Source organism: Phalacrocorax aristotelis, chromosome 6, assembly GCF_949628215.1.
Source record: "Phalacrocorax aristotelis chromosome 6, bGulAri2.1, whole genome shotgun sequence".
Classification (NCBI taxonomy): Eukaryota; Metazoa; Chordata; class Aves; order Suliformes; family Phalacrocoracidae; genus Phalacrocorax; species Phalacrocorax aristotelis.
In genome coordinates, this window is record NC_134281.1 from 18605508 (window position 1) to 18631973 (window position 26466).

General features: G+C 38.4%; 1 protein-coding gene across 13 annotated transcripts in view; it reads left to right on the top strand.

The window, feature by feature from the left end:
* NISCH (nischarin) overlaps positions 1–24717 on the top strand; it is a 35747-nt gene extending 11030 nt beyond the window's left edge. Inside the window, exons 4-21 of one of the 13 annotated variants that reach the window (XR_012661073.1) lie at positions 1167–1215; positions 2886–3049; positions 4578–4673; positions 7243–7338; positions 7907–8059; positions 9317–9385; positions 10954–11139; positions 11343–11471; positions 11929–12042; positions 12822–12930; positions 15591–15712; positions 16579–16634; positions 17228–18544; positions 19084–19143; positions 20364–20517; positions 21115–21243; positions 21916–22077; positions 23329–24717. Coding sequence is in view for 2 of the 13 variants with exons in the window: in XM_075096320.1 (XP_074952421.1) it covers positions 1167–1215; positions 2886–3049; positions 4578–4673; positions 7243–7338; positions 7907–8059; positions 9317–9385; positions 10954–11139; positions 11343–11471; positions 11929–12042; positions 12822–12930; positions 15591–15712; positions 16579–16634; positions 17228–18544; positions 18969–19143; positions 20364–20517; positions 21115–21243; positions 21916–22077; positions 23329–23957 (3909 nt within the window). In the remaining 11 variants the exon portion in view is untranslated. Of the gene's footprint in view, positions 1–1166; positions 1216–2885; positions 3050–4577; positions 4674–7242; positions 7339–7906; positions 8060–9316; positions 9386–10953; positions 11140–11342; positions 11472–11928; positions 12043–12821; positions 12939–15590; positions 15713–16578; positions 16635–17227; positions 18545–18968; positions 19144–20363; positions 20518–21114; positions 21244–21766; positions 22078–23328 lie in introns of those variants that run through there. The other 12 variants (XR_012661075.1, XR_012661074.1, XR_012661072.1 and 9 more) reach the window with 12 other exon arrangements.
* The last annotated feature ends 1749 nt before the right edge of the window (positions 24718–26466 follow it).

A 26466-nucleotide genomic window follows, 5' to 3' on the forward strand; every position in this document is an offset into this window, starting at 1 on the left:
ATTGGCTTATTCAAATGAGTCAGAATTGTTGAATTTTGTTTGGAATGCAGTTTCTAGCTTGTTGTTCTCAAAACTGTGGTGTGGAGGCTTTGTTCATCCTCAGTGACTGGGGTTTCAGTTATACTAAGAATGCGTTTTTCTAAAATGCTTGCCTCATCAAATGAGCTGAACTGACTGCTGCAGATGTCCTGTGAATTTACTCCCTTGTTATGAATTATGAGGGATTGGTTAGCAAAGTCAGCTCATCAGATATTCATTTGTTGGTGATCTATATCTGTTTATCCTTTGCAGCTACCTTAAAATGAGATGCATGTGTCCAGGGGAAGCTTCGCTATCACAAATAGTTTTATTTTTTTCTTTTTGCGGGCATTTGGGAAAGAACTGTTGGAAATGCTTAGAACTATTTCTGGACTTCCATGGAGCATTTGGTTTTGTGGAGAGAAGTGTGACCAGATGGGAGATAATTGTACTGATCTTTGTGCACCTTCATATTTAGAAAGAAAAAATCCCTGCATTGAGAGTTTTCAGCCTTTTTCTTTCCTCCTGGAGCTGTCAGTGCCTGAAATGGAGGTTGAGCACCTGGTTAGGTTCAGGCGGGTGGAGAAGATGGAAAGTGGCTTTTGAATTACTTTGCAGCAAGCGTAATAGAATGAAAGTCCAGAAGACTAATTACTACTTCTATATCTCATCTTCCCTTTAGACCTGTTAATAATCTAAAGCTTTCTGTGTGTTAGTGATATTCCAAGGAAATGTTGAGTGCTTGATGCATTAGGCTAGTCTTAAATGTTAAAACTTGAACAACACTATACTTGTAATAGTTTCTTCAAAACCGAGGTTTCTTTTGAGTTGGGGTAATGATGGCTAGTAACAGCTGCTCTAGTTGCTGTTGCTCTCTTCTAGTGTGTGCAGGATGTGATTATTTAAATGTAGTTCCAAGTTCCGTCTTGGAAATGAAAATCATATCAAATTAAATAATTTCAGGTCACTTTTATGAACTATTTTCAAGTTACAAAGAAATCCATAAGAGACAATCATAGCTGATTTCTGTTTAAAAGAAAAGGTCCTGTACTGCAGCAAAAAGGGAGACTTCAGCAAAGGTACACTTGAAAAAATCGGAATCATAAGTATGTAAATATCACTCAATTATAATGGTTTATTCTTTGCAGGAGATCAATGGGATCACTGCTGCATTGGCTGAAGAGCTCTTCCACAAAGGTAAAGTATTTGCAAGAATTTAACTGGGAATTACTTCCTTGAACTGCATGCATTCATATACCCCTGATATTTAATCTCCAGCCAAAGAGAGATCTAAATCTTCCATATCAGACTCTGAGACTTTTTCTTCTCCTTCCTTCTCTTCACCTTTTTCTTACTGCTTGTACTTTGATTCAAGCTGCATTTTGAGAGGAGCTGTTAACAGTAGTGCAGCTACATTTGGAACCAAAACGGAGAAACTGGTGAATTTAGGTTTTGGAAGGGGCCTACTAGTCTGTGTACTTAAAGGATAGTATGTGGTACTGGTGATCAGAAGCTTTTGTTAAGCTTTCTGTCTTGGTATGTTTTAGTGTAACCTGTAAGGAAGTTTGTTTTGTATCAGTGAGTCCTGATGTAGTGTGTGTTAAATGCAGGAGGCCACTTGACATATGTAAATTGATATTGTTCTTCCAGAATTCAGGAAACATGAGACCTTCTGGTCAGTTAATTAAAGGATGGCCTTTTCTGAGGCTGGCAGTTGAAAATGACATGTACTTACTGTAACTGCATCAGGTCTAACTGGTCCATTGACAGCAGGAGGCATGTGAAATGATTAACCCATGCTAATTTTGTTTTGAAGGACATGCTACTGTATAATTCCGGTTGGCTGAGGTGATAGGTGATACTTCACCATGCCATTTCAGATTGTTCTGGCACAAAATTAACTTTAGGTGAAGCCGTTTCAGAGGGTCCACTCAGCAAATTTTTGAATGTTTTAAAGAAGCTCCTGAACATATCTTTCCTGCAGTGTCACTGATACCAGAATCATTGATGTCCGACTGCTGTATATTAATGTAGCCTTCCAGTAACGTGCAGCTGGACTCTTGGACTTGTTCCCACTGAAGCCGAAGGGAATTTTACCCCTCAGAGCATTTCTAAGAACTCTGCTTATCATGAAAGCTGATGCTGTCTTATCCATGAAGTCAAACTGATGTCCCTGAAAGGAAGAGGAAGAAGATATTAATTCCACATATGCATGTTCTGACTGCTGTAGTCCACATTAACTCTCATGGTGCCTTCAGAGGGGCTTTCGGATGCTGTTTCCTACTGTTCCTAGAATGAAATGGGATTGTAAAAATATTATCAGATAATGTGTTTCCTATTCTGGGAGTTTGCATTGGTTTTAATGTGGTGAAAGTCCTCCTATTCTCCAAGAAAATGCGTTTGCTACAATTCTGCATTTAGGCAGCATAGCAAAAGTTGTAAGGTCTGTTTTTTACATGTCAGGCACTGCGTTTTCTGAATAGAGAAAGTCCTAACTACTCTAGAACTTATGGATATCTTCAAAAAAGTTTAGTATCTCTTACACTATATAAATGAACTTTGATTCCAGTCTAGTTAAGACTGAGGAAAATTTGCCATTAGTTGCTTTAGGAGCTTCAGGCTTGTATGATCAGAGTGCCCATTTGAACACCTAGATTATTCTGGTGTTAAAAAAAAAAAAACAAAACCCAAAACTTAATTCAGCCATTCTAATTTAAAGTGGCAAAAAAAGGTTTTGGTACCTCAGTCGTGAGCTTAGAGTCTAAATGACAAACATTTAATCTCTGACATCAGATCTACCATGTACCATTTATTCTTTTGTAACCATTGCAGCATTGTGTTTGATACCATCATACTCTGTTTTTCAGGAGAGCAATTATTAATGGCTGGCGAAGTCTTCACCATCAGACCCTTGCAGTTATATGCTGTCACTCAACAGTTGCTACAGGGGAAGCCTACGTGTGCTAATGGAGATGCCAAAACAGATCTAGGTCATATTCTAGATTTCACTTGTAGACTCAAGTACTTAAAGGTGAGCTGTGCTTGCACAAATACTGGGCATGCTGTTTCTACCAGACTGACGTCATTCTTAGCATACTTTGTGACTCTAGTTTGAATGCACAAGAGCTTTACTGATAGTAAACACCTGCAAGCATTTAGAAGTCTATGTTAAACAGGCGTTTATTCCGTCAACCTTCAATACATGTGTAGTTCTCTAACAAAGATGTTGATTTTTCCAATGTGGTCTCTTCAGCAGTGCTCTCAGAGATGCAGTCACAGAATCTTAGTGGGTGCTAGTAGGAATGGGGAGATAGATAAATATTCTTTTCAGCCCTGCATTCTTTGCAGACACTATGGGTAGGCCAGTGTTTATGTATACATATGCATACATGCATGTGTGTATATAAATCCTGTCCCCTTTCTCACCTTTGAATGAAACTGAAGGTTAAAAAATCCAAAACTAACAAACCCCTCCATTTCATAGATGGGATGGCCCCAAATTTCTAGCTAAAATACCATTTCAGAATAAATGTAAAATAGCTTTAGAACAGGTGATTTTTGTCTGGAGCCAGTTTGGCTTTTTCCTACCAAATAAATTAATTGGAAAGACTTTTCCTGAGTAAGTTTTTTTACACTGCTTGCTACAGCTCAAAAGCTCTTTTTAGACCCTTTATTATATGAAGAGCTTCCTTTTAACTCTGTGGTGTGTTCAAAGGGAAGACAAAGTAGTGGATCGGGAAAGCTTCACTGGAGGATTTAAGAAGTTGCGAAAGCAAAACCACGGCTGTACTGGTACTCCTGTGGATCTTCAGTTGCCTTTGCCATCCTCTGTGTGTATAGAATCCTCTGAACAGAGGATTCTCTGGCTGGAGAAGAGCATATTGTTTAGAAAAATACCCATCTTCAGAGTTTCTGTCCCTTCTGAATGCTTTTGAGTGGGCACTGTCAGAGCTTGTAAGATACATATAAGACCAGACAAAAACCTTAGAGTTTTCCCAAAATTATATTCACAGCAAACGTAAATGAAACCACCTGTCTTTAACACTGCTGACATGCTCTGAGGCCAGAATCCAATGGCCACATGGAAATATTAGATGCATTCTTAATAGAGGTGTACCAATGTCTAATGTTTTCTTCAAACCCATCTTGTCAATGCCTTGAACTTCATCCCCTGTAGTGGAATTGAAGGCAGTTTTGTCTTGGAGGATCCAGATATTTCAGGGAAGTTGCTTTTAGTGAATGCAGGTCTGGCTTGGTCAGCTGAGAATGAAGTCTTGGTTAGTCTTGCCTATGGTATCATTTTTGCATGCCCTGAGCACTTCAAGATACAAACACAAGGTGGCAGTTCAAGTTCAGTGCACTTAGCTGGAGCAACTAACATTTTTTCCTGAAAAGTTAATCTGCAAGTTCCATGAATTGTTCCATACTTGAAAAATTGGTTGGAACTTCGGCTGTCTTTCTAAGCTACTGTATTTGTGCTATTGCCAGTGTAAGACTGTCTGAAATGCAGACAAGCTGGATTATATGCACTAATTGTGTTCTTAAATATTGATTACTAGGTCACTGGAACAGGGGGACCTTTTGGAACCAGTAATATTCAGGAGCATCTCTTGCCTTTTGATCTGTCAATTTTCAAATCACTTCATCAAATAGAGGTATGACTGACTTACTGCTCATCATTTTATAGAGGCTCTGTGAATGCCAGATCTGCTGCATGTCTCTCAGAATTGGTAATTATGTCAATTACCAATTACTTCGATTTGGTGCTAGAATCGGGCAGTGCAGTGTTTATAAGGACTTTTCATTTGTGAAACAATGGGGTTTTTTCACAAGTCTTGGAAATAAGGATGCCAAATTTAAATGTTTAGAATAGCTTTCACTGTGTGTGTGTTTTCAAAAAGAATGTGATTTCCAGCATATACACAAAACCTAAACCAGGGTGACTTCCCAGGGTGGCAAATGGGTTATAATGGGATCTCTTATTAGAAAATACTTTCCCTTTGGACAGCATGAAATACTTGTGAAAATGTCCTGACATGGAATTTGCTTTTGAAAGTACACTTTTGGGTATAGTGCTTCTTGCTTGATAATTTGCAGAATTTTTTTGTTGGTCCACTTCTAGTATGAGCGATAGGATTTCTAGAAGTTGTTCAGTGAGTATTTTTAAGAAATACTTTCCTGACCACTTCAGATCTTTCCAGAGAAAGAATTTTGTCAAGCAGTCTGTACTGTGTCTGCTTGTGGTGGATGCAGTACCTTTTCCAGTACATGAACACAACTGTGTCTCATTGATATGAGAGACAGAAGTGGATTCTTGAAGTCAGTGATTTATTGACATTTTAATGTGGGAAAGAAACTACAGTTCAGAAACTGAAGAGCGGAGGGAGTCTAAGGTACTGCAGAGAAGATATTGCAGAATAGTATCAATTTACCCATCTGTCCTTGTCCTTATGGGGGACTTCAACTTGCCAGATGTCAACTGGGAATACCACACAGCTGATGCAAACAGGTCCAGAAGATTCCTAAACCATCTGGGTGATAACGTCTTGGTACAGGTGCTAAGGGAACTGACTAGGAAAGGTGTCTTCCTCAAATTTTTTTTTTCTTGCTTATTAACAGAGGGTCTCATGGGTGAAGTGGTGCTGGCGGCTGCCTTGGCCACAGCAGCCATGAAGCAGTCACGTTTAAAATATAGGGTAACAGGAGGAAAACTGCCAGTGTGACCTCAACTCTGGAGATGAGAGCAGACTTCAGGTTGCCCAGGGAGCTACTTAGTAAGGTCCCCTGGACAAAAGCTTTTGAAGGTGCTTTTGAAAGCTTTTGAAGGCTCTGGGACCCCCAGAGCCCTGGGCTACTGACCCATGACTGTGGGAATGACAAACTTCCAATCAACCCTGAACTTATGTGGGACCTGCTGCTCCAGCTGGATCTTTATAAGTTGATGGGGCCTGATGAGATTGATCTGAGGGTACTTAAAGAGCTGGCTGATGTCATAGGGAGACCTTTCAATGATTTTTCAATGCCCTTGGGAATCTGGAGAGGTCCCAGTTGAATGGAAGCTGGCAAATGTTGTTCCAATCTTCAAGAAGGGCAACAGGGATGACCGCGGTAACTACAAGGGAGGTTTAGGTTGGATATTAGGAAAAGGTTCTTCACCCAGAGGGTGGTGGAGCACTGGAACAGGCTCCCCAGGAAGGCAGTCAAGACACCAAGCCTGACAATATTCAAGGAGCATTTGGATGATGCCCTCAGAGATATGGTGTGAATTTTGGGGTTGTCCTATGTAGGGACAGGTGTTGGACTCAATCATCCTTGTGGGTCCCTTCCAACTCAGGACATTCTACGATTCTATTAATTTTCCCCTTTCCTGTGAGCATGTATAGTTTCAGGTGCAGCTTTGCTTAATGGAAGGGGGGTGGCGGACAGTTTTTGGTCTTGGAAGTCTTTTGTAATTGTATATTCATGAAGAGTTTTGGGTTGACTGGCACCAGACTGACTTTTTCATCTAGTAGTAAACTGTCCAAAAATTAACAGTGGTAATCTGGAAAGGATTTTTTCAAGGGTGGCAGGAGCTCTGTCTCTCTTTTTAGTGTGGTTTCCCTGATACACCAGCAAATATGCTAGTTGTAGTGGTTGTACAGTATGTGTGACTGTCTACAGAGAATGACCTGGTTGCTGGACAGAGGCTGTAGCAGACCTTTGGTGGTATTGTTCCTACTTGAGCTACAGAAAAAAAAGACTTCGTAATCTTAAACTCGGTCTGTGTAATTAGCTCTCTGTCATATTAAATGCTTAGATTAGTGTCCTCACTTCCTAGGCATTTATTTACAATAAAGAACATATGATAACTAAATAAATGTGTCTGCGGGTAGAGCCATAGTTTGAGATACCTCTCTTTTTGATTACAGTAAAATACTGTGTCCTATTAAACTGCCTGGGTAGTTTCACCTTGAAGAATACATGGGGCAGGTAGAAAGTCGATGGAGAAGAAGCTTTAAGATAAATGTCTGAATTTCACTTTTCCATAGTTGTGTGTCTAATCTCGTGCTTTAGCTTTACCAAATGTTGGTATTTCTTATCTGATAATCTCAGGAGATTTTAAGGGAGTGCTGTAACTACTTTCCAAATTGGTAGAAAATCTGCTATTGAAGCTTTTGGTTGCCACTTCCATGTCTCATATTTGTTCTAGCATTTCTGACTTTGTAATACACTTTTTTTTAATAGATCAATCATTGTGGGGGAAAGCTTATCAAAGGGCTGACTTCATCAAAACATGCCCTGGCCACGATGAGTGTTCGATTTTCAGCAACATCAATGAAGGTAAGAGTGAGTTCCTACTTCTGGTGAGTGTTTAAAGCACGTGCAAAAATAACATTCACATTGTGGACGTATCCATTTTGAGTCCATGTACTTTTCTGTATTGCCTGTACTGCTTTTATATCCATGGAATGGAAAGGGTTTGCTAACCTTGCAGAATCTCAGCTTTAAGTGGAGGAAGCGTTTACATGTGTCCCATCACAGGGACATTTCTGATGCTTTTATTGGAATGTATGTTTCTGTTATTCATCCAGAACTGAATACATCTGTCTTATTCTTTCCTCTGGGCTTTGATTTGGCAAGGGATATCCAGTAGCATGATTTTCACAGTCCCTCTATTGTTCCTTCACTTTCCCCAATTTGAATCAGTGTTGAAACTCCCTTCCTGTAGATCTAAAATAATTCTAAATAAAATATAACCCAGTCAGCGCACTTTTTAAGACCTAAAATTTTAATCTAGGTGATTTTAAAGCTTAGAAATCTTCTTACATAAGGTTGTTTGGATTATTTTCAAAACTTAGCTTTCACTGAAGATGTAAGCATAATATTTTACTGTGCTTGTCTTAAATAGGAAATCCTAGTGCCTGAGGCCTCTGAGTTTGATCAGTGGGAGCCGGAGGGTGCAACTTCAAGTTGTCCAGTGACAGCAGTTATCCCAACTTGGAGAACTTTAACAACTTTGGATATGAGTCACAATAGCATCTCTCAAATTGATGAATCAGTGGTAAGAAATATTTTTTCATTTGTGGGAAAAAAAAAGTATGATTGATCTTCTGTGGCAAAGTACACACAGGAATTTTGCATTTGCTTTCTATATCTTTTTTTCTGAAAGACTTTCAGTTGAGCTATTTTATGTTGATTAGCTACCCAAGTTAATGCTTAGGAGATTTTTTTCTTTTACTACTTTGATATTTTCTTTGCTAAAGGAGAAAAGTTTGTCATTCTGTGCTCTGTAACCAACACTTTAGTGAATACTGACTTTTTGAAACATGCTTTTACTGTTTGCATTGGACTTATGCCACTTGCAAAAGTTTGGTTGTTTTTTTTTTAAAGAACAAAACGTCTCTTGGGCTCAACTTTGGAGTATTGTCAAGCCTCTTCTTGAAGCAAAAGAGTATGAAGAGAGCGGAAACAATTTGGAGTATTTTGCCATAGCTTAGAATTTTGTTTTGTAAATCAGTTATTTAGAAAAAATTTAGCATTCATCACAAGAACATGTGTCAAATATTAACATAACTTTTTACTTGAACTACTCTGATGAAGCAGGCAGTAGTGATATCTGTGGCTCAATTACAGATCATGGACTTGGAGCACAGTTATCTTATTCAGGATTTTTTGTGATGTAGACTTAACAGTTCTTCAGGTTTGAGTCCAGGTCTTAATTACAATGTTAGATGATTGGTGAGGTTACGACCAAAACACAGTGGATGTAAATACTTCGATGTCAAAATTCAGCATCAAATTCGAGCTTTGAGTCCTCCAAAACTAAAAGGCTTTCTGGGTTGAAGTGCATTTTTTGAGAAGTTTGTGTGACCTCGTAATGCTTAGCTAGTATAATCAAAATATGGAAGCAAATCATTGAACTTAACTTTTTTTATTCTGGTTTTTGCTACTGTCATAGTTAAGTTTCTGTGTAACACAGATATGCTTGTTTGATAAGATGGAAACACCTATTAGTGAGCTTGAAGTATGGTTAATGGGGCTAAACAAGGAGCAGCTTATTTGTCTTCAGTGAGAAACCAGGTTTCAAATTAAAACTTAACCATGTTCCTCACAGTAACCTGGTTTTTATAAGAGCAAGTTTCAACTCTTTTGTTGCACTAGGTCATATGGTAAGCTTTTTTAATACCGAAAGCTGAGAATAGAGACTATGTATCGAATGACAATCTTTCCGTTGCTTGTTGGTTAGGTGATAATGAAGGAAGTATGGCCCGATTTAGACGCTAAAATGCATTTAACGTGTATTTTTCTCCTTTTCTAGAAATTAATTCCTAAGATTGAATTCCTGGATTTGAGTCACAATGGTGTGTTTCTAGTAGAAAATTTACAGGTAAATAATGCTTCTGAAGGTGATTTTTTTTTTTTTCCCCCAGACTGCCCAAGACCTTAGAACACAGATTTTCTTGCTTCAGAATTTTGTTGCTCATCTTCCTCATGGAGAATAGTTGAAGCCCAAATAGTTTATCCTTTATAACATCAAATACTCTTTTAATGGTCTCCTCCTGGAGAAATTAATGTGTTATGGCCTAGACAAGTGGTCTGAGCAGCGGGTGAGGAACTGGCTGACAGGCCGCACCCAAAGGGTGGTGGTAAATAGCTCTTTCTCAAACTGGCAACCTGTCATTAGTGGAGTCCCCCAGGGATTGATATTGGGCCCAATGTTATTCAACATCTTTATAAGTGGTCTGGGTAACGGCATCAAGTGTATCCTGATGAAGTTTGCAGATGACACCAAGTTGAGTGGGGAAGTAGACACTCCAGAAGGCAGAGCTGCTCTGCAGGGAGATCTGGATAGGCTGGAGGAGTGGGCCGGCAAGAACCTTATGAAGTTCAGCAAGGAGAAGTGTGAGGTCTTGCACCTGGGAAAACATAATGCGGGGGTGCAGCACAGACTGGGATCCACCTGGCTGGAGAGCAGCTCTGTGGAAAGGGACCTGGGGGTCCTGGTGGACAGGAAGCTCAACATGAGTGAACAGTGTGCTGCGGCGTCCAAGAAGGCCAACAGGATGCTGGGTTGCATCCAAAAGGGCATTGCCATCAGAGAGAAAGAAGTCATTATCCCACTCTACTCAGCGCTTGTCAGGCCACACCTGGAGTACTGTGTACAGGTCTGGTCCCCGCTCTACAAAAAGGGATGTGGACAGGCTGGAAGGGGTCCAGAGAAGGGCCACCAAGATGATCAAAGGATTGGGAAGCCTGCCCTATGAGGATAGTCTGGGAGAACTGGGTTTGTTCAGCCTTGAGAAAAGGAGGCTTAGAGGGGATCTCATCACCGTGTTCCAGTACTTAAGGGGTAGTTACAAAGAAGATGGAGACTCCCTTTTTACAAGGAGTCACATGGAGAGGACAAGGGGGAATGGACACAAGTTGCTCTTGGGGAGATTCCGATTGGACACAAGAGGGAAATTTTTCACACTGAGGACAGTCAACCATTGGAATAATCTCCCCAGGGAAGGGGTTGACTCGGCCACATTGGACACCTTCAAGAGTCGTCTGGACAGGGTGCTGGGCCACCTTGTCTAGACTGTGATTTTCCTAGAAAGGTTGGACTAGATGATCCCTGAAGTCCCTTCCAACCTGTGATTCTGTGTGATTTCTTACTTGCTCTGGATATTTTCATTTCTTTGCCAACATTGACATGCAGCATTTAGTTCTTAACTAAATTCATTCACTACCAGCTGCATCTCTGGTTTGGTAAAAATGCAGTTGAGGAAGTTCCCTTTCTACAAGCGTGAACCTGTGTAATGAACAATTTCATGGCATGTTTTTCATGCTAGGCAGTGTCCAGTGTGAAAACACTATTGCACCAAAAAAATGAGCAAGTTGTGATACAGTGTCTTTGCTGCTCTTTAGTTTTGATGAATTAGTGTATGACATGGATTTTCTGTGCTTCTGTAGCATCTTTACAATCTTGTTCACCTGGACTTATCCTACAACAAGCTTACATCACTAGAAGGTGTTCACACAAAACTGGGAAACATCAAAACTCTGAATTTAGCAGGAAATCAGCTGGAAAGGCTGTGTGGTCTTAAGAAACTGTACTCATTAGTCAACTTGGATTTGAGCAACAACAAAATAGAACAGGTAACTGTTGATTTTTCACTGTCGAATTGTGCTTTAGATCACAAGCAATTTCTTTTAGTGGGTGAAACTGCAAATAAATAAAAGTGGCTGTAGCAATTTTTCCTAGTTTTTATATGAATGTAATTTAGGCAAGAGATGCCCAGTCTGTATGCTCATTTTTATTTAGCCAATCTGTATTCATCCTTTTATTCAAAAACTTTCAGATTGATGAAGTAAAAAATATAGGAAACCTCCCATGCTTAGAAAAGGTGGTCTTATCCAGCAATCCGTTGAGCATCATCCCTGATTACCGGACCAAAGTACTTGCTCAGTTTGGGGACAGGGCCTCAGAGGTAAGCCACAGTGCAATTCATCCTTTGAAGCTGGCATTTGAAAAAAACTTTTTGAAGGCATGGTGAGGAAAGTAGTGTGAATGTTCTAAAAACCTGATGAGTTTTTAGTGTGTTTTGGAGAAGGTCTTCAGAGAATGAAGCCATATTAATGTTATTTGACTATGCTCCTGGATCTAAATGAAAGTTTACCCTGTCTTCATTGGGAAACAGTGTTAATAATGAAACACATTTTTGCTATAGAAGCTTGTTAAGCTTACAAAGCATTTGTGAGTTTGCATTAAATTTCTGTCATGTTAGAGCAAAGTCTAATGTGATAATTGGTTTTTGTGTAATGGTTACAAAGTTGCACATAGTTTGCATTAAGCTAAGATCATTTTTTATCATTACATTAATAAAAATCAATTGCAAAGCTGTCTTGTTTTCAATGTTTTTTAGATGTTTTGACCTTTTTTTTAAGGTATGTTTGGATAACATTGTTACCACAGAAAAGGAACTAGACACTGTGGAAGTGCTAAAAGCTATTCAAAAAGCAAAGGAGGTGAAATACAAACTGAGCAACTCTGATAAAAAGGTGAGTTTGATGCTGTGATAGGAGTAGAATGTGCTGCATACAAAAGAAGCTTACAGAAAGACTTCTACAAATCAGATCTAAGCGGAATTAATTAAACTTTCCTTAGCATTAAAGTTTTCATGTTTTCATTGTGCTTTAATGTGGTATAAACTTTTAATGTTGTCTTTTTTCCTATTTAATTTTCAATGTAATTTCAGTAATTGACCTTCCTTTTTTTATGCTGGCTTGGGAGAGAGGAATTGGGGAGGAAAAGATAAAATTACTTTAATGGTGTACACAATCAATATGCAGTTGACCCTAACAGCCATATTTTACATCTTAAATATTACAGAGGTGTGATTTTACTGCTGGTGTTGCAGAGTACTGAAATTACTTTCCCGAACTTTCTTCTTTTGAGTATTTAGCAGTGGGAAAGAATGAGAAATCTGAATCCTGCTTGCCTTCTCATGTGTGCCTGTGTGCTGTGTAGTTGGTTAGTCCTGTTTTGGTGATAAATTTGTTAGTCTGCTGTGGTTTGTGAAACTCACTGCTAGTTTTGTCAGTACAGTGATTAGTGATCAGAGTGACTTCTTTAAATCAATTCTTAGTAGAATTCCACTTAATGTGAAAACAGAAACTTCAGAGGATGTGACATCCCCCCCCAACCCCCCCAAAAAAAGCAGACATTAACTTTCCTTTTACTAAAATTGAGAAAGTTTGTATAGACTTATTTTAGTTCAGGATCTAATGTGCCCTGTGTATTTAGTTTTTCTTTAATCACTGCATACTTTCTTTATTAGATCAGTGAGGACTCCAGGCTCACTGCTGCCAGCTCCAAATCAAACTCTTCTTCTCTTACTGTTCGTCCTTCCTCTCCCTCTCTGCCTCGTCCTGTCAGCTCCAGCCAAGGTAATCATGTATGTATCATGCTGCTGGGCTGAGCCTCTTGGTTCTGCTTTTCTAAGCTGCATTGATATACATGAATATTATGTGCGTGGATATAGGGCTTATCAAGACAAAGCAGAAAGACCTGGTAGTATTGGCTTAGAAAGTGGAAGTTGTATGTGAATCAGCAAAATTGACCTGTTGTTCACCATAGTGTTATTTAACTGTAGTAGAATTCTGGGTACAGGAGTTTTTACAGCACCATCCTGCAGAAATCACCAGCAGAGGACTATGTATCTTTTCCTAGTTTAGATACGTGCCTTCGTGGAAAGCCATGGCATGTATAGACATGTTTTAAAATTGCTTCCCTACCTGTTTTTGGTCTGCAAAATGGGAGCTCAAGCAGCATTTATTCTGTTATTGCTTTTTTGCAAGAGCTGCATTTCTGTCAAACCAGAAGGACAATAGAAAAAGGAGATGAGTAAAAGGCAGTTGTGGGATTAGTGTTCTGGCTGGGCCTATGGTTTCAGCACATCTGTTGTGCTCTACAGCACCTGCTAATCTTACCTGAAAATTATTTTTACTGTATGTTTCAAATAAGCATGCCTGTTGCATTAGGAACTTAGAAAGTGGCTTACCTTTCAACCTTTCATCTTTTGCAGGAGCCCATAAGGCTGACTTAGGTGAATACTCATTTGTGACTGAGAAAAAGAGATAAAGATACTTTGGGGTTTTTTTGCTTCTGCCTCATTGAAAACTTAAAGCACAGTAGGATGTGAATAGTGGGAGATGGCTTTGTAACCATTTAAAAGAGCAGGGGTTATATTCTCAATAATTCAGGATGGAAAGGCTTAGTCTTCCCAATAAATTGGTGGCTAGGAGAGGAAACATGCCTGAATAGCATTGAAAACAGCCCATTGCTGTGATTTCTGCAAAATCAGTAGAAGTTTTAGTTCACTCTATAAAAATGAAATTGTTCTGACAGCATTTTATCAAAGGACAGACAAATAGCAAACAAATATGTATCTTTTTACTTCATTTGCCTTTGTAGCTCTTCCAGATCACTTTTCATTTGCAGATAAAATGCCAGTTTTTCCAAAACGAATTAAATGCTTGCTTTAAAGTATTAAGCATTTAAGTTGCAGGATTGAGACAGTTTATGGAACCACCTGCAGTTTTATACAGGACTAGCTGTAAAAACACATGCTAGCAATCGCTGTGACTGTTTAAAAGTTATTCGTCAATAATCTCTTTCTGTTACAGTAGATGTTCAGGAGCAAATGAGTCTTGGGAGAAAAAAAACTATAGATCTTTCTTTCTAAAGTACCTGGGAGTTTTATAGAAAGACTGTTTTAAGATTCAAGGTTTATTTACTACAGTCCTTCTCCACAAGGTTCCTTTAGTTAGAACCTTGGGAAAAGCTTTTATAAATAGTGGGGAAATGAGGACTAGGGCAGGCTATTTCTTTAACAATAGAAATTATTTGTTACATATCCAGCTATCAAGGGTTGTTTTCAAAATACGGATTTTGAGAAGTCTATTTTAAAAAACTGAAATATGCTAGGCAATTAGTTTCGCTGTTGGGCCTTAAATCATAAATAATGGAATTAATTTCCTGATATGCTATTCCTATGAATTGTTTTCTCTGCAGTTTTTCTAGACACCATCTGTTTCCGTAACATATTATTCAAATTAAATGTCACTGGCAAATGGCTTATGGAAAAAGATCACATATTTATATAGGAAACAGAAAACAAAAATAATGCTGTCATGTTCTGTTTTTCCTGTCAGTTTGAGTTTCCTTCTTGCTAACACAGTATTTTGTTCAAGCAATAAATATCTCTTGTGTTTCCTCTGACTATGAGATGGTTTGATGTAATCTACTAAATTTTACCATCAATCCAGAAAGATGCAGGAGTTTTTATGCTTAAGCCAGAAACATATCCACACCCTAATTATGTTGTTTATTTGCACATTTATATACTTGAGCTGGCTGGCTGGCTCAGTGGTAATACTAAAAATTTATTTGCTCTGTTGTGTCAGTGTGATGCTGTGAATATCAAACAGTCAAAAAGTCAAATGTCCCTGAGGATGTTGGCTTATGCACTCGTGATAAGTTTTTACTGATGATTCAGCTTTGAACCCTTCAAAAAGGTTCTGAATAAGGCGAAATAATTGTCCTGAGTGGTATTTGAGGGACCAGACCTTCTGAGTCTGGTTGAAGGTTTTACACAGATATTATTCTTGTTCACATGAAGCCTACAAAAATTTGAGAGAATGCTACAAGTTTACAAAGAGTGTTCTGGTGTGTTTGTGCTAGCCTGGATACGTTTTGGTAAAAGTAAGGGTTAGTACTAATAAAACGGATTAATTCTGTAAAAGTAAATCATGTGAAGAATTCCTACACCAGATATTGAGATTTAAATTGATTGTTAGCTTGAAAAATGAGCTTTAGCAGTCTTTAATGCAACTTTCAGTGCAGTTGAAGATACTTTTGTAATTAGACTAAAATTCTACCTGCTTTTGTTTTGTCCTGGCTGTTATGTGGAGATATCTGTTAGCTTTAATGATTTATGATTGGATCTTGATTGTACAATTTTAATTCCACTTGTTTGTCAGATACTATTAGACATTCAGTTTGGTTTTACTTCAGTGACTTTAAGAGCTGTTTGTATTTGTTATAGAAATAATTTGTGAAGAAACAGTCCTAGCCAGCAGTTTTTTGCAGTCCAGTGGTTCAACTCCTACAGACCATACAGTTCCCCAGAGATGCTTTGAAACACCAGACTCCAGATGTAAAAATCAGGTAATTGCCATCCTTCTGTTTATTTTTTGGTATTCTTAAGTGTTTTTACAAGCTTATTTCTGATATTAAACTTCTGTTGTACTAATCCATAGCAAAGCTTTTTAGATTCTATTATAATAGAAGAGAAGGTACACCAAATTTGAGTGAAGTTGTTGGTCTGCCTTGTAAATTAAATGCATAATCCAAGTTTACCAGAGTTGCAGAGAATTCTTGTCCCTATGTTGTGACTTTGGGACATTTACCCAGTATTAGTATCACATCATTTAATGTCCACTTAGATACTGAGTGTAAGACTTCTGTCTTAATGCAATATCAATTTATGGAAGGTGATTCTCTTGGTAGTGGAGTGGAAGAACCTTCTTTCTGCCAATAGGTAATGGCCTTCATTTGTCTCCTTCAAACGTCTGCTGTTTGATAACTTCTGTGTTGTGATTTCATTTGTTGTATTGGAAACACTCATTCCTTGAAGCTATACATAGGAAGAGACAGCAAGTCTTGGAGGAATCTGTTCCTTTGCTACCAGTGTAGTTGGTCTTTGTCAAGTTCCTCTACCTTTTTGCCTCACTTTACACTACTAAAGTAAAATGCAGGAATGTCTATGGGTCACAGGTTGGATCTGTTTGTCATCAGCAGAGTTCATTCTTTTCCTGCCTTAATTGAATGCCCAACCTAAAGTAAACAGACAGTATTTCAGGATCCTCAAAGGATAGCTGTTCAGCTGCCCATGAGTACAACAGTCAGGACTTCGCAGTGAGTTGGCTATCTTTAAAAAGTGGGAGCCAACATTAACTTTGCTTTTTGTGTATGCTGAAGTCTGAAAGCAGATGTAGGTAGTTGATAGCTTCCTGATGTTTTTTTCTCCTTAGGCACCTGCCTCTCTATTGGATTCATGCAAAGAGCATGGAAGTGGTCATCATATGTGGTAAGCTAGATACATAAGTTCTGGTTTAAATCCTTGTTAGCTTTTGGGTAATAGCAGTGGATGCTGCATTTCTAAACCCAGCCTTTAAGGCAAAACAGTCTCTTTCATAGCATGCTGCGTCTGGTTGGTTGTTTTTTGGTTTTTTTAACTATAATCAATTTCATGATGTAAAATCACAGAATCACAGAATGGTAGGGGTTGGAAGGGACCTCTGGATATCATCTTGTCCAACCCCTTGCTTGAGCAGGGACACCTAGAGCAACGTTTTTAACCTTTGAACCACAGAGTGCAGTTAGTAGTTTCAAAACCAGCAATAGCTGTATTATTTAACTCATAAGGATATACTTATTGGGGATGGGAAATAGAAGATGAGTTAAACATTTAGCTTTTACTTTCTATAGAATTACATGCTACCAGCCTTTAAAATCAATGGCTGTATGCAGTATGAAGATGTCTTATACAATTACACTGACTTAACTGTAGTAAAAACAGTAAACCTCAAAGTTCTGAAAAGCAGCGCCATGAATTTTTGGTAGTTATGACTGATTTTAAACTCAGGCTTGTACTTACTATGGCTTGTTAATCTTTTGAAGTTTGGATCGTGTAGAGGAAGAACACTATGTGGTGCCCGGCCCCTGTAATACCATCATCTTGCCTTTTAACTGTATGTCATACACTGCCACAAACCAAGACTTTATCCAGCACCTTTCTGCCTTGATAGTGCAGACTGTGCAGAGATCACCCCCCTCCTTTACTGAGAATAAAGGAAGCCCTCTGGGTGATTCCAGAACCACAGACAAAGAAGATGGATATTTTGAAATGGGACTTCATGAAGGAGATCAGACTTTTGAGTTTAGCACTACTTCAGATACTCGGTCATCTGACAACATAGCAGTGGAGAGTGTTGACATAGTCAAAATTCTCTGGAGTTTTTCTATTCACATTCATAAAGGACTCAGGCAGTTTGCTTCCTGTTTGGTTTTGACTGATGATATGCTAGCTGTGTTTGAGATTCCTCATCAGGAATTGAGAGGAAATTGCCAGCACATCTCTTCTGCCTTGAAGTTAACACTGTGTTTTCCATATACTGATCTAACAGAATTTGGCTTTCTCCTGCCAGAAATCTGTTTAACACTGAAGCTGAAAAACAGTGACAACTGCTTGTTTATTGTTTCAGACTCCCAGAATCTTCAAGACTTTTATTGCTGTTTACACACGTGTTGCTCTCAACACTACGGATCAGTGTTACCAAGCCCCACATTGTACTGTGGAAAAGCAAACCTCCAAGAGTTTCTCTGTCAGCTTATGGAATTGAATTGCATTTCAGCAGAAGACGTTGAAATAAAAGGTTGTTTCCCAACATACCTTGTTTATGGGAATAACACTAATGTTCAGAAAATCTTGCATCAACCAGAGTCAGCTGGCAATAACAAAGAATGGTCAAAAAATGTTTTGTGTTCTGCACTTTATTCTTCAGTCTATAAATCTTCTGACCAGGGTCCCTGTGTGGTCCATCCGTGTTGGATATTTCTGACACCCCAGCATTTGTACATAGTAAAGGTGGACTTCGGTTTACTGCCAGGTAAATGGATAGGCACAGAAGACTTGGAAAGTGTATTTAAGCTGAATAGGATTCCTTTAGCATCACTTGTGTTGCATCCAACTCATTGTTCCATGCAGCAGAAGGGTTCATTTTTGGATGGGCACGTGCTGGAGTTGCTCGTTGGATACAGATTTGTTACAGCAGTGTTTGTTCTACCTCATGAGAAATTCCACTTCCTGAGAATCTACAGTCTTTTAAGGACACTCCTGCAGGATGTTAAGACTATTATTATTTTCAAAGCTTCAAAAAAATCAGATGCTGTAAGAAATCACGTTGTGGAGGCAGACAGACATGGTCAGTCAGCAAGGTAACAATTCTCATAAAAGTTCTATTGCATGGTGCCAGTTAATGTGGCCTAGCCAATGTGTTTACAGTTGTCGTTGTAATTGGTTTTAGCCTGTAGTATTGAAGTACTTTTTCATCCTGGTAGCCTATAGTATGTGTGAACGGTTATCCTGGGCTGTAACTGTCTACGTTTTTTGTTTCTGTTTTGTTTTATGGTTGCAACATAAAATATATTTTCTTGTGGAAGGAGACTTCCTATTTCATGTGCTTGCAGGCTGAGGTCATGGCAGATTGACAGCTATGCTCAAGAGAAATCCTTGAAAATAAATTAAGAATAGAAGCCTGTTCCTAATTTCTGAATGAAATCTAAAGTATTAATTTTTGTAGGGGAAGAGCTGTGTATTTCCTTAAATTTTGATTTAATGTGTTTTCTGGATCTCTTTTAGCTTTTGCAAGCCTCATCTGACACTGTCATCTTTATATCCATCTGAATTTCTTATGCAGAAGATAGCAGAAGATAACCAGATTCCTGTTCACATTAATGTTTCTGTGTCTCTGCAGTATGTGGCTGGGCTGAAAGGAAATGCCCTAGTTGAATTTTTCCATGGCAACATTGCAGAGGTATTGTGCCCAGCCCAGGTGTATAAAAAGATGCTGTGTGGCCTTTCAGCACTAAACAATATTTTAAAAGGAACTTTCCTGATCAAACTTAAAAATAAGAGTTAGGCTTTGCAAAACCTGGAAGTGTTTTGGTCAAAAACCTGTTTGTGTTACTCTATTTTTGGTTCCCCAGTACAGCAATTGGGATCCTGCCAGGCATATTTTGCCTTCAGGATCCCTGATGCAAAACAGGAGAGTACACTAGTGTATGTCGTGAAGATATGATTACTCCAAGAATGTTCCTCTTTTCTCTTTAAAGTGGAAAAAGGAAAGAAAATTACTGGAGTGGAATTATTTTGTGATGGTATCTAGCTAAATCAGTAGAATGTGCTGACTCCTTTGTGTAATATGGGTGCACAAATCCTACAGCCACGTGCATGTTGTGTTGTGACTCCAGAAATATGAGCAGATAAACCTAATTTCTGAATTTATAGTCTGTGTGTGGATCAAATTTAGAAGTACAAATCTTACCTTTAAATTCATGATGTGGCTTTTGAAGTGATTGGTCTGAGTACAAATGTCAACTGAAGAGCTGACTGAGGAATACAGACCTTTTTTATTCCCCCACCTCACCTGCAAATCTTTTAAGTAAGCACAAGTTACAAGTTATGCTTCTCTCTTTATGTGAAGAGAAGCTGATAAAGAAAGCAGGTCACTCATTTGAGGATCCACAGTAAGCTTGTCAAGCTAGAAACTGGCAAGATGCCTAGTTGGAATAGCAGCTGTAGTGACAAGCTGTGCTTCTGTCCTTTCTCTTAAGGATCTTTGAATCCAACCCCTCAGCAGCATCTGAAGGGTCAATAGACTTGTTGAGGCTTGGGAGGCATTGCTCATGTGTTGATTAAAATCATCTGCAGTCGCTGTTCTAGAAAGTCTTTGTTGTGCACTAGATGTTTCTCTTTTCTAGTTGGGGTCAGAAAACAAGGAATAATTAGACCGTGACAGAAAAATAAATTTCTTATATAAACACAAGACATTTTCAGTAGACTGCTATTGTGTTTATCCTAAAGCTGCTGTGTTTAGCAGCTTTGAGGTGAACTTCTGCTCTTTGACTATAGCATGTTCAGATGCTTCACATATTGAAATAATTTTTCTCGTAGTCTAAAGTTCCTAAAAGATGATGAAACTGTCTGAAATACCAAAGTGTACAAATGATTTATGAAATACAATTTACATCTTAGGTGGAAAATGAAGAGTTGAGACATCTCATGTGGTCTTCAGTTCTGTTTTACAAGACTCCCAGTGTGGAAGTGATGGCTTGTGTGCTTCTCTCAACAAAAGCTATTTACTTTCTGTTGGATGATTCTTTCATTCATGCTGATGAGCACCAGTCAGGTGAGATAGTTGTTTTGATCTTTTCAATAAGGTTACCAACTTAATTCCTGTCTGTGTGTTTGTCTTCAGTTTAAGTACCGGTTTTGGTCGATACTCTTACTTGGACCTCCTAGCTGAGGGGGAGAGTGGCACAGGCTTGCCATATGCAAAGTACTCACGTGAGGCTTTTATATTCAAAAAACAGGGTCTTGAGTCATGGCTGCTTCTCAGACAGACCCTTCCATGTGCCACTATATCCATGCATTTTTCAGGTGTCATTTCATAGTCCCTAGCATCACCTGGGCAGCTAAAGGCCCTTTCATAACCAAAATGGTAAGTGAAGGGTAATGAAAATCACGGTGTGCATTCAGTTCTTGCGAGTGGTTTGTTAATGCATCTGCTGATTTAAATCTGTGATGTGACAGCCACTTCAAGAAATGCTAACAAGGAGGTTTGGTTGTATTTGCTGCTTGAGAAATTATCAGCCACTATTCCCACCTTCTTCCTAATTTCTTCCTTCAAGCATGATATGGGTATAAGATTTTAATGTAAAAAATTTGCTTATGGATAGAATAATTTTTTTTCTTTTGTCTTTTATTGTATACCCTTCTTCAACAGATTTTTGGAGCAAAGAAAACTCAGATTATGAAAATAGTTCTTTCCACCTCTCTTGCTGCTTTGTGCTAAAACTTAATGACCTGCAGTCAGTAAATGTTGGCCTATTTGACCAATACTTCCGAATTACTGGTGAGTAGATTTTGTGCTTTAAGTTTTTCCACTTCTATTTTGTCTGTTTAGTTTTGTCTTAGATGGATTCCCGCTTTATTTTTAGTGAGATGGAAGAGTGTATTATTTTGTTGCCTTTTTTTTCTTAAAATTAAGTTAATGTAACTCTAGTGCTGTACAGTACAGACTGGTAATACTGTCTTGCAACATCTTGTAATTGAAGCCTCAGAGTCCCACTATATATGAGCCATACATTCCTTTGTTCTAAAATGTTTTCTAATTGTGTTGAGACCTCAGTGGCAGGGGGAATCTCCTTTGTGGCAACGATTTAAAGTGACCTTACATATAACAAGTTCACTAAGAAAACGAAGGGCAGGTTTTTTTTCTGTAAGGTAAATTGGAATAATAAGGTGATGACAAAAAGGTTGAACCCTTACAGCAGTAGTTGAACAGTTAAATTTTAAATGTACGTCATATTTTAGATCAAGAAAAATTATGTTTATTTTTTGAGGGATTTATAAGGATTCTATTATTCTTTTCCAAGGATTTGAAAGCTTTCTGAATAATGATGCATACCTTCAGGAGAAATAAACCTTGCAAGAAGTCTTTTTTTTTTTGGTGACAGTTGCATGTTGGTTGAAGAAAATGCCACATACAGATTTGTAAGTAGCTTATATTCTGTCTTCTCTTCAGGCCACTCTGCAGATCATATAGTCACCTGCCTGACAAGAGACAGTTACAACACTCACACCTTCATACAGCAGCTTATGGCAGTTCTGTCACTGCTTGCACGCACACCTTCACCTGAACCAGTAGATAAAGACTTCTACTCTGAATTTGGGAGTAAAAACACAGGTAAGCGGTCTTTTTTGCATGTCATGAGTTATTTAGGCATCATACTTAGGGCATCATCTAAAGTGTATGGATTATAAACTCTCTTGAGGCAAATATATGCATCAGTTTTTTCCCTTAGAATACTTGGACCAAACTCACGGACTCTAATTGTCTTACTTGTGCCTTATCTGAACAGAATTGTTAAATATAAACAGCCTTGCACATGTGAAGTTAGTGACGGCTTCTTGAGCCTAGCTGAAACAGTATTTCTGATAAAATATTTTTGGGTGTGTACTAGTGTAGCTCCCACTGCAATTTTCAGCCTAACCTATAAAGTCATTAAAGAACAGTGAAAGTAACAAAGTCTGAAGGTTACATTTTTCCTCACTTGGTCAAATAAAAGAATCCTGTCATTCCATGAGAATGTAGTGATGTGAAAACTAGACTTTTTCAAGGAGTGTTAAGTTCAGTTCCAATACCAGGTGAAACTTTTTCGCTTAGGATTCTGAAGCCAATTGAAGGCACAAAATAAAAAGGCATTTTCCTGAGGAATGATTGTTATTCTTTTAAGGAGAAGCTGTGTAAGCCCAGAAAGTGCAAGGTTTGATGGGAAGTCATACCTTTTATTAGACCAATTGATTTATGTAAAGAAAGCAGGCATGCTTCCTTCAAGCTTTGCTTATGTTGTATTTCAGCACTTAACTTATAAGGGAGTAAGGGGCTACAGTGTCACCTCCTGCCACTCCAGAACATAGCATGGAGCGAAGGAATGTGCTCATCCAATAGGGGTATAAAAGCAATTCATGTAGTCTTTTTCTTTTTTTTGTTTTTGTTTTAATTCCTGCCTTTACTCTCTGCTTAAAAGAAGCAGGGATTTTGGTTGTGTTCAGTGATCTGATAAATGCTTTCAGTGAGTTCAGAACTGGGGAGTGGGAAGGAGGCAGAGGAGGTCAGTTGGTAGGGAGGTAGATAATCTCTGATATGAGAATCCAGCTGTATTTCCTTTCACCTTTTCTGCCATCGCCCTGAACTAGTTATGTGGTTAGAAATTTGCAGAAAGTGTGTTGGTAATGCAAGAGAGACTCCAGAAGAGATCTGCAATCCAAGAAAACTGTTCTAATATTGTATATAAGTGAAACCATATATGAATAGATACAAAACTTGAATTCTTCCAGCTGCCGCCAGGTGTCAAAGGTTGTTGCTTTATCCTAATGCATTAAGAAGGCATCGTATAGTACTAAATGGAAGTATAATAATGTATGTTTCTTGCAGGAAAAATGGAGAATTATGAACTGATTCATTCTAGCAGAGTAAAATTTATTTATCCAAATGAAGAGGAAATTGGGGACCTTGCTTTTCTAGTGGCAGAGAAGATGGATGGTTTGACTAATCTTCAGTCCCTCAACATCCTTCTGTATGTGTTGGCATTTCAAGTAGATCATGTTGAAGGAGCTGCCCAAAACACTAGTTCACTTCAACCTAAAACACTTATATTAACCAGCTCTGATTTGTTCCTCTTTGACGAAGATTATATCAGTTACCCGCTACCTGAATTTGCTAAGGAACCACCAAAGAGAGATAGGTATCAGCTTGCAGATGGAAGACGAATCCGGGATTTAGATAGAGTACTTATGGGTTATCAGACATATCCACAGGCCCTTACATTTGTGTTTGATGATGTTCAGAATCAGGATCTGATGCAGAATTTAACACTGGATCACTTTGGAGAAACTGATAGCGCCCCAAAGGAAAATGCTAAACAAGAAGGCAGCAGGAGCAGAGAGATCCAGTGGTATGTCTTTATCCCAAGTGCAGAAAGCAGGGAGAAGTTAATTTCATTACTTGCAAGACAGTGGGAGATCTTATGTGGTAGGGAGCTGCCTTTGGAACTCACTGGATGATTATTGCACAGCTAAGTGATTTCAGTGTCTATTATGAGGTAAAGCACAGTGTTTAAATATATAGTGCCTGTCAAGTTCTGTTTTTTTCTAATAAGGAGCTGACCTTGAATCCCTTGCTCCCTAGTGCAGTGAACACATAATAGTACATAGAATACTCTGAAGTGTTAACTGGGGACTAATCTTCTTGTAAAGTCTATTTTTTATGCAATAGTATATAGTGAAAAATGAGACATCCTGGGAAACTGTATGGAAAAATTAAGGAGTCAACATTACATATGCTGTCGTCTAGGGCTGTTAAGGTTTCTGCTATTTTTCTGTATATATCAGTCTTGCTGTTCTATACAAATTCTAATATGTAAATAAGGGTAAATGCTTGTGTATGTTCAAGTGCAATGTTCTTTGTATGATAAGTATTTTGGGTATGCTGCTAATGCTTATTATTTAATGATCTTACAGTTTTACATATATTTTTATTTGAGGCCAAGTGTAATTATTTGCTGCCAATCATGAACTTAGCCATAAAATTTGAGCCACAAGCAAGTGACATTTACATATGAAATTAGTTTCATGGGCATTCTTTTTCCTTATCCTAGGATAAAGAGGAATTGCCTGTTAAAGATCCACTCGGTATCATCTTGAAAGTAGAAACACCCAACATAGGTATATGAGCATTTTGTCAGCAAATAATGAATTTGTATCTCTGAACACAGTCTTTCTTTTGCCTACTTTGTCAATACAAATAAAGTGTAATTTGACAGTTTTCTTTTGGCCTTGTCGTTATTCAAATTTATTTTGTGTTTGCCGGACACCATATGGCAGTTCAACAGCACATATTATGTTCCTAGAGTGTGTTGTAAAGTATGAAATATGCAGCAAGGTGAAAGAAGAAAATAGTTAAATCTACTATAGGAAGTTTGTACTGGTCCAGAAATAGAACTGAGTCATGGAAACTGAGGATCTGCAGCTTCTAAACACAGTTTAAGGAGGATTTATTTAAAGTACTTTTGCTTCTCCATCACATACTAGGGATTTGCTTCCCAATCTGTCATCTTTAATTTGAATATTACCATGCCCAACAAGTTTTAGCCTCCCCCCATGACAGTAAAATCCCTACTCGCTATATGAAGACACATACTGAGACTTTGAAAGAGACTGTTCTATGTCCACTGAGATTAAGAAGGGAAGGTTTTGATGCATATGTGTCAGCTGATGTTGCTTAAAACACATGGAAAATTTTAGGCTGGAAGAGACCTCTGGAGGTCCAACAGTCAAGTTCAGAACAGGGCAAACTTCAAACAGATTGCTCAGGTCCAAACAAGTTCTGAGATTTCTCCAAGAATGGCAAGTCCACCGTGGTGCTGGGAATTTGGTGGTTCCATGGAGTATTTTTCCATGCTGATGGGGAGCTTGACTCCAGATGCCAGGAATGTTGCAGTTAGTGCAAGGATGACAAAGACACAGGCAGCCAAAGTCAAATAGTATTACAGGATTCAGTTGAGTTCCCTAAGCAACTAAGGAGGTGAGGTGCATTAAAGTTTAGCAGAGGAAACCTCGCTCCTCTCAAGCTCAAACCAAACTGAACAATTAAGGTAGGTGCTGCAAGCTCTTGGGGGGGAAAACTAAATTTTCCTGCACTTCAGAGGTTTTCTATTCCTTAAAATATCAAGGATGCTTATGTTCATTTACGCTTAATTGTCATTAGGTAGAAAAAACTAACTTCTAAAATAAAAATCCTGAGGATAAAATAATTAAAAGCTTAGGGCTTCATTAGTTCTTTCTGAAGTAACTTTGTTAATCACTTATTTGTAGTTCTCATAGGTAACACTTAGGAGGAGCCTGTGGCAACTCGAATGGTCTAATCTGCATTTGAGAACTTACCAGATGAACAGATCATTTACAGTACGGTTTATGGCTTAAGTGAATGCAAAGGGAATCTGTAATGAGTCCTAGGATTTGAGCCAACATGAAATATCTCTGCCTCTCATACCAGGTCTTATATTTACTGTTTCTGGATAAGTCAACCCTGCTTCCATCTTATTTGCAAGGCCTGTCCTGGAGGATGCTTTGTGCTTGAGGTAGACCCAACTTCTGTCTCTAAGCATCCTTTGTAAAGCCCAACTGTTCAAAGGTATTTTGATACACTAGTGCATATCATAGAATCATGTATTAGAATAAGCAAGGATAATCCCTTGCTTGTTACATAGTTTCAGCAGTCAAGGTCTCTTTCAGATTTTATTGGAGCAAGAACACAGCTCTGATTAAACTTTAAATTCTTTAAATCCACAGTGGTTTAAAACATTAAATCGGTCCCTTTGGATCAGATTATTAATCCAGGAAACAGGTACAATTCCTCCCTGAGATCTTGGTAAACACTGGTTACATTCTAAGATTAACAGAGTGCTCAATAATTCACTAGATATGTACTGCAGTATTTCTTGATTCTTCTATTAAGTAGCTCATCTATGGTGCTATTGGAATTGCTTATTTTCAGGGCATTTTTTTCCATAAA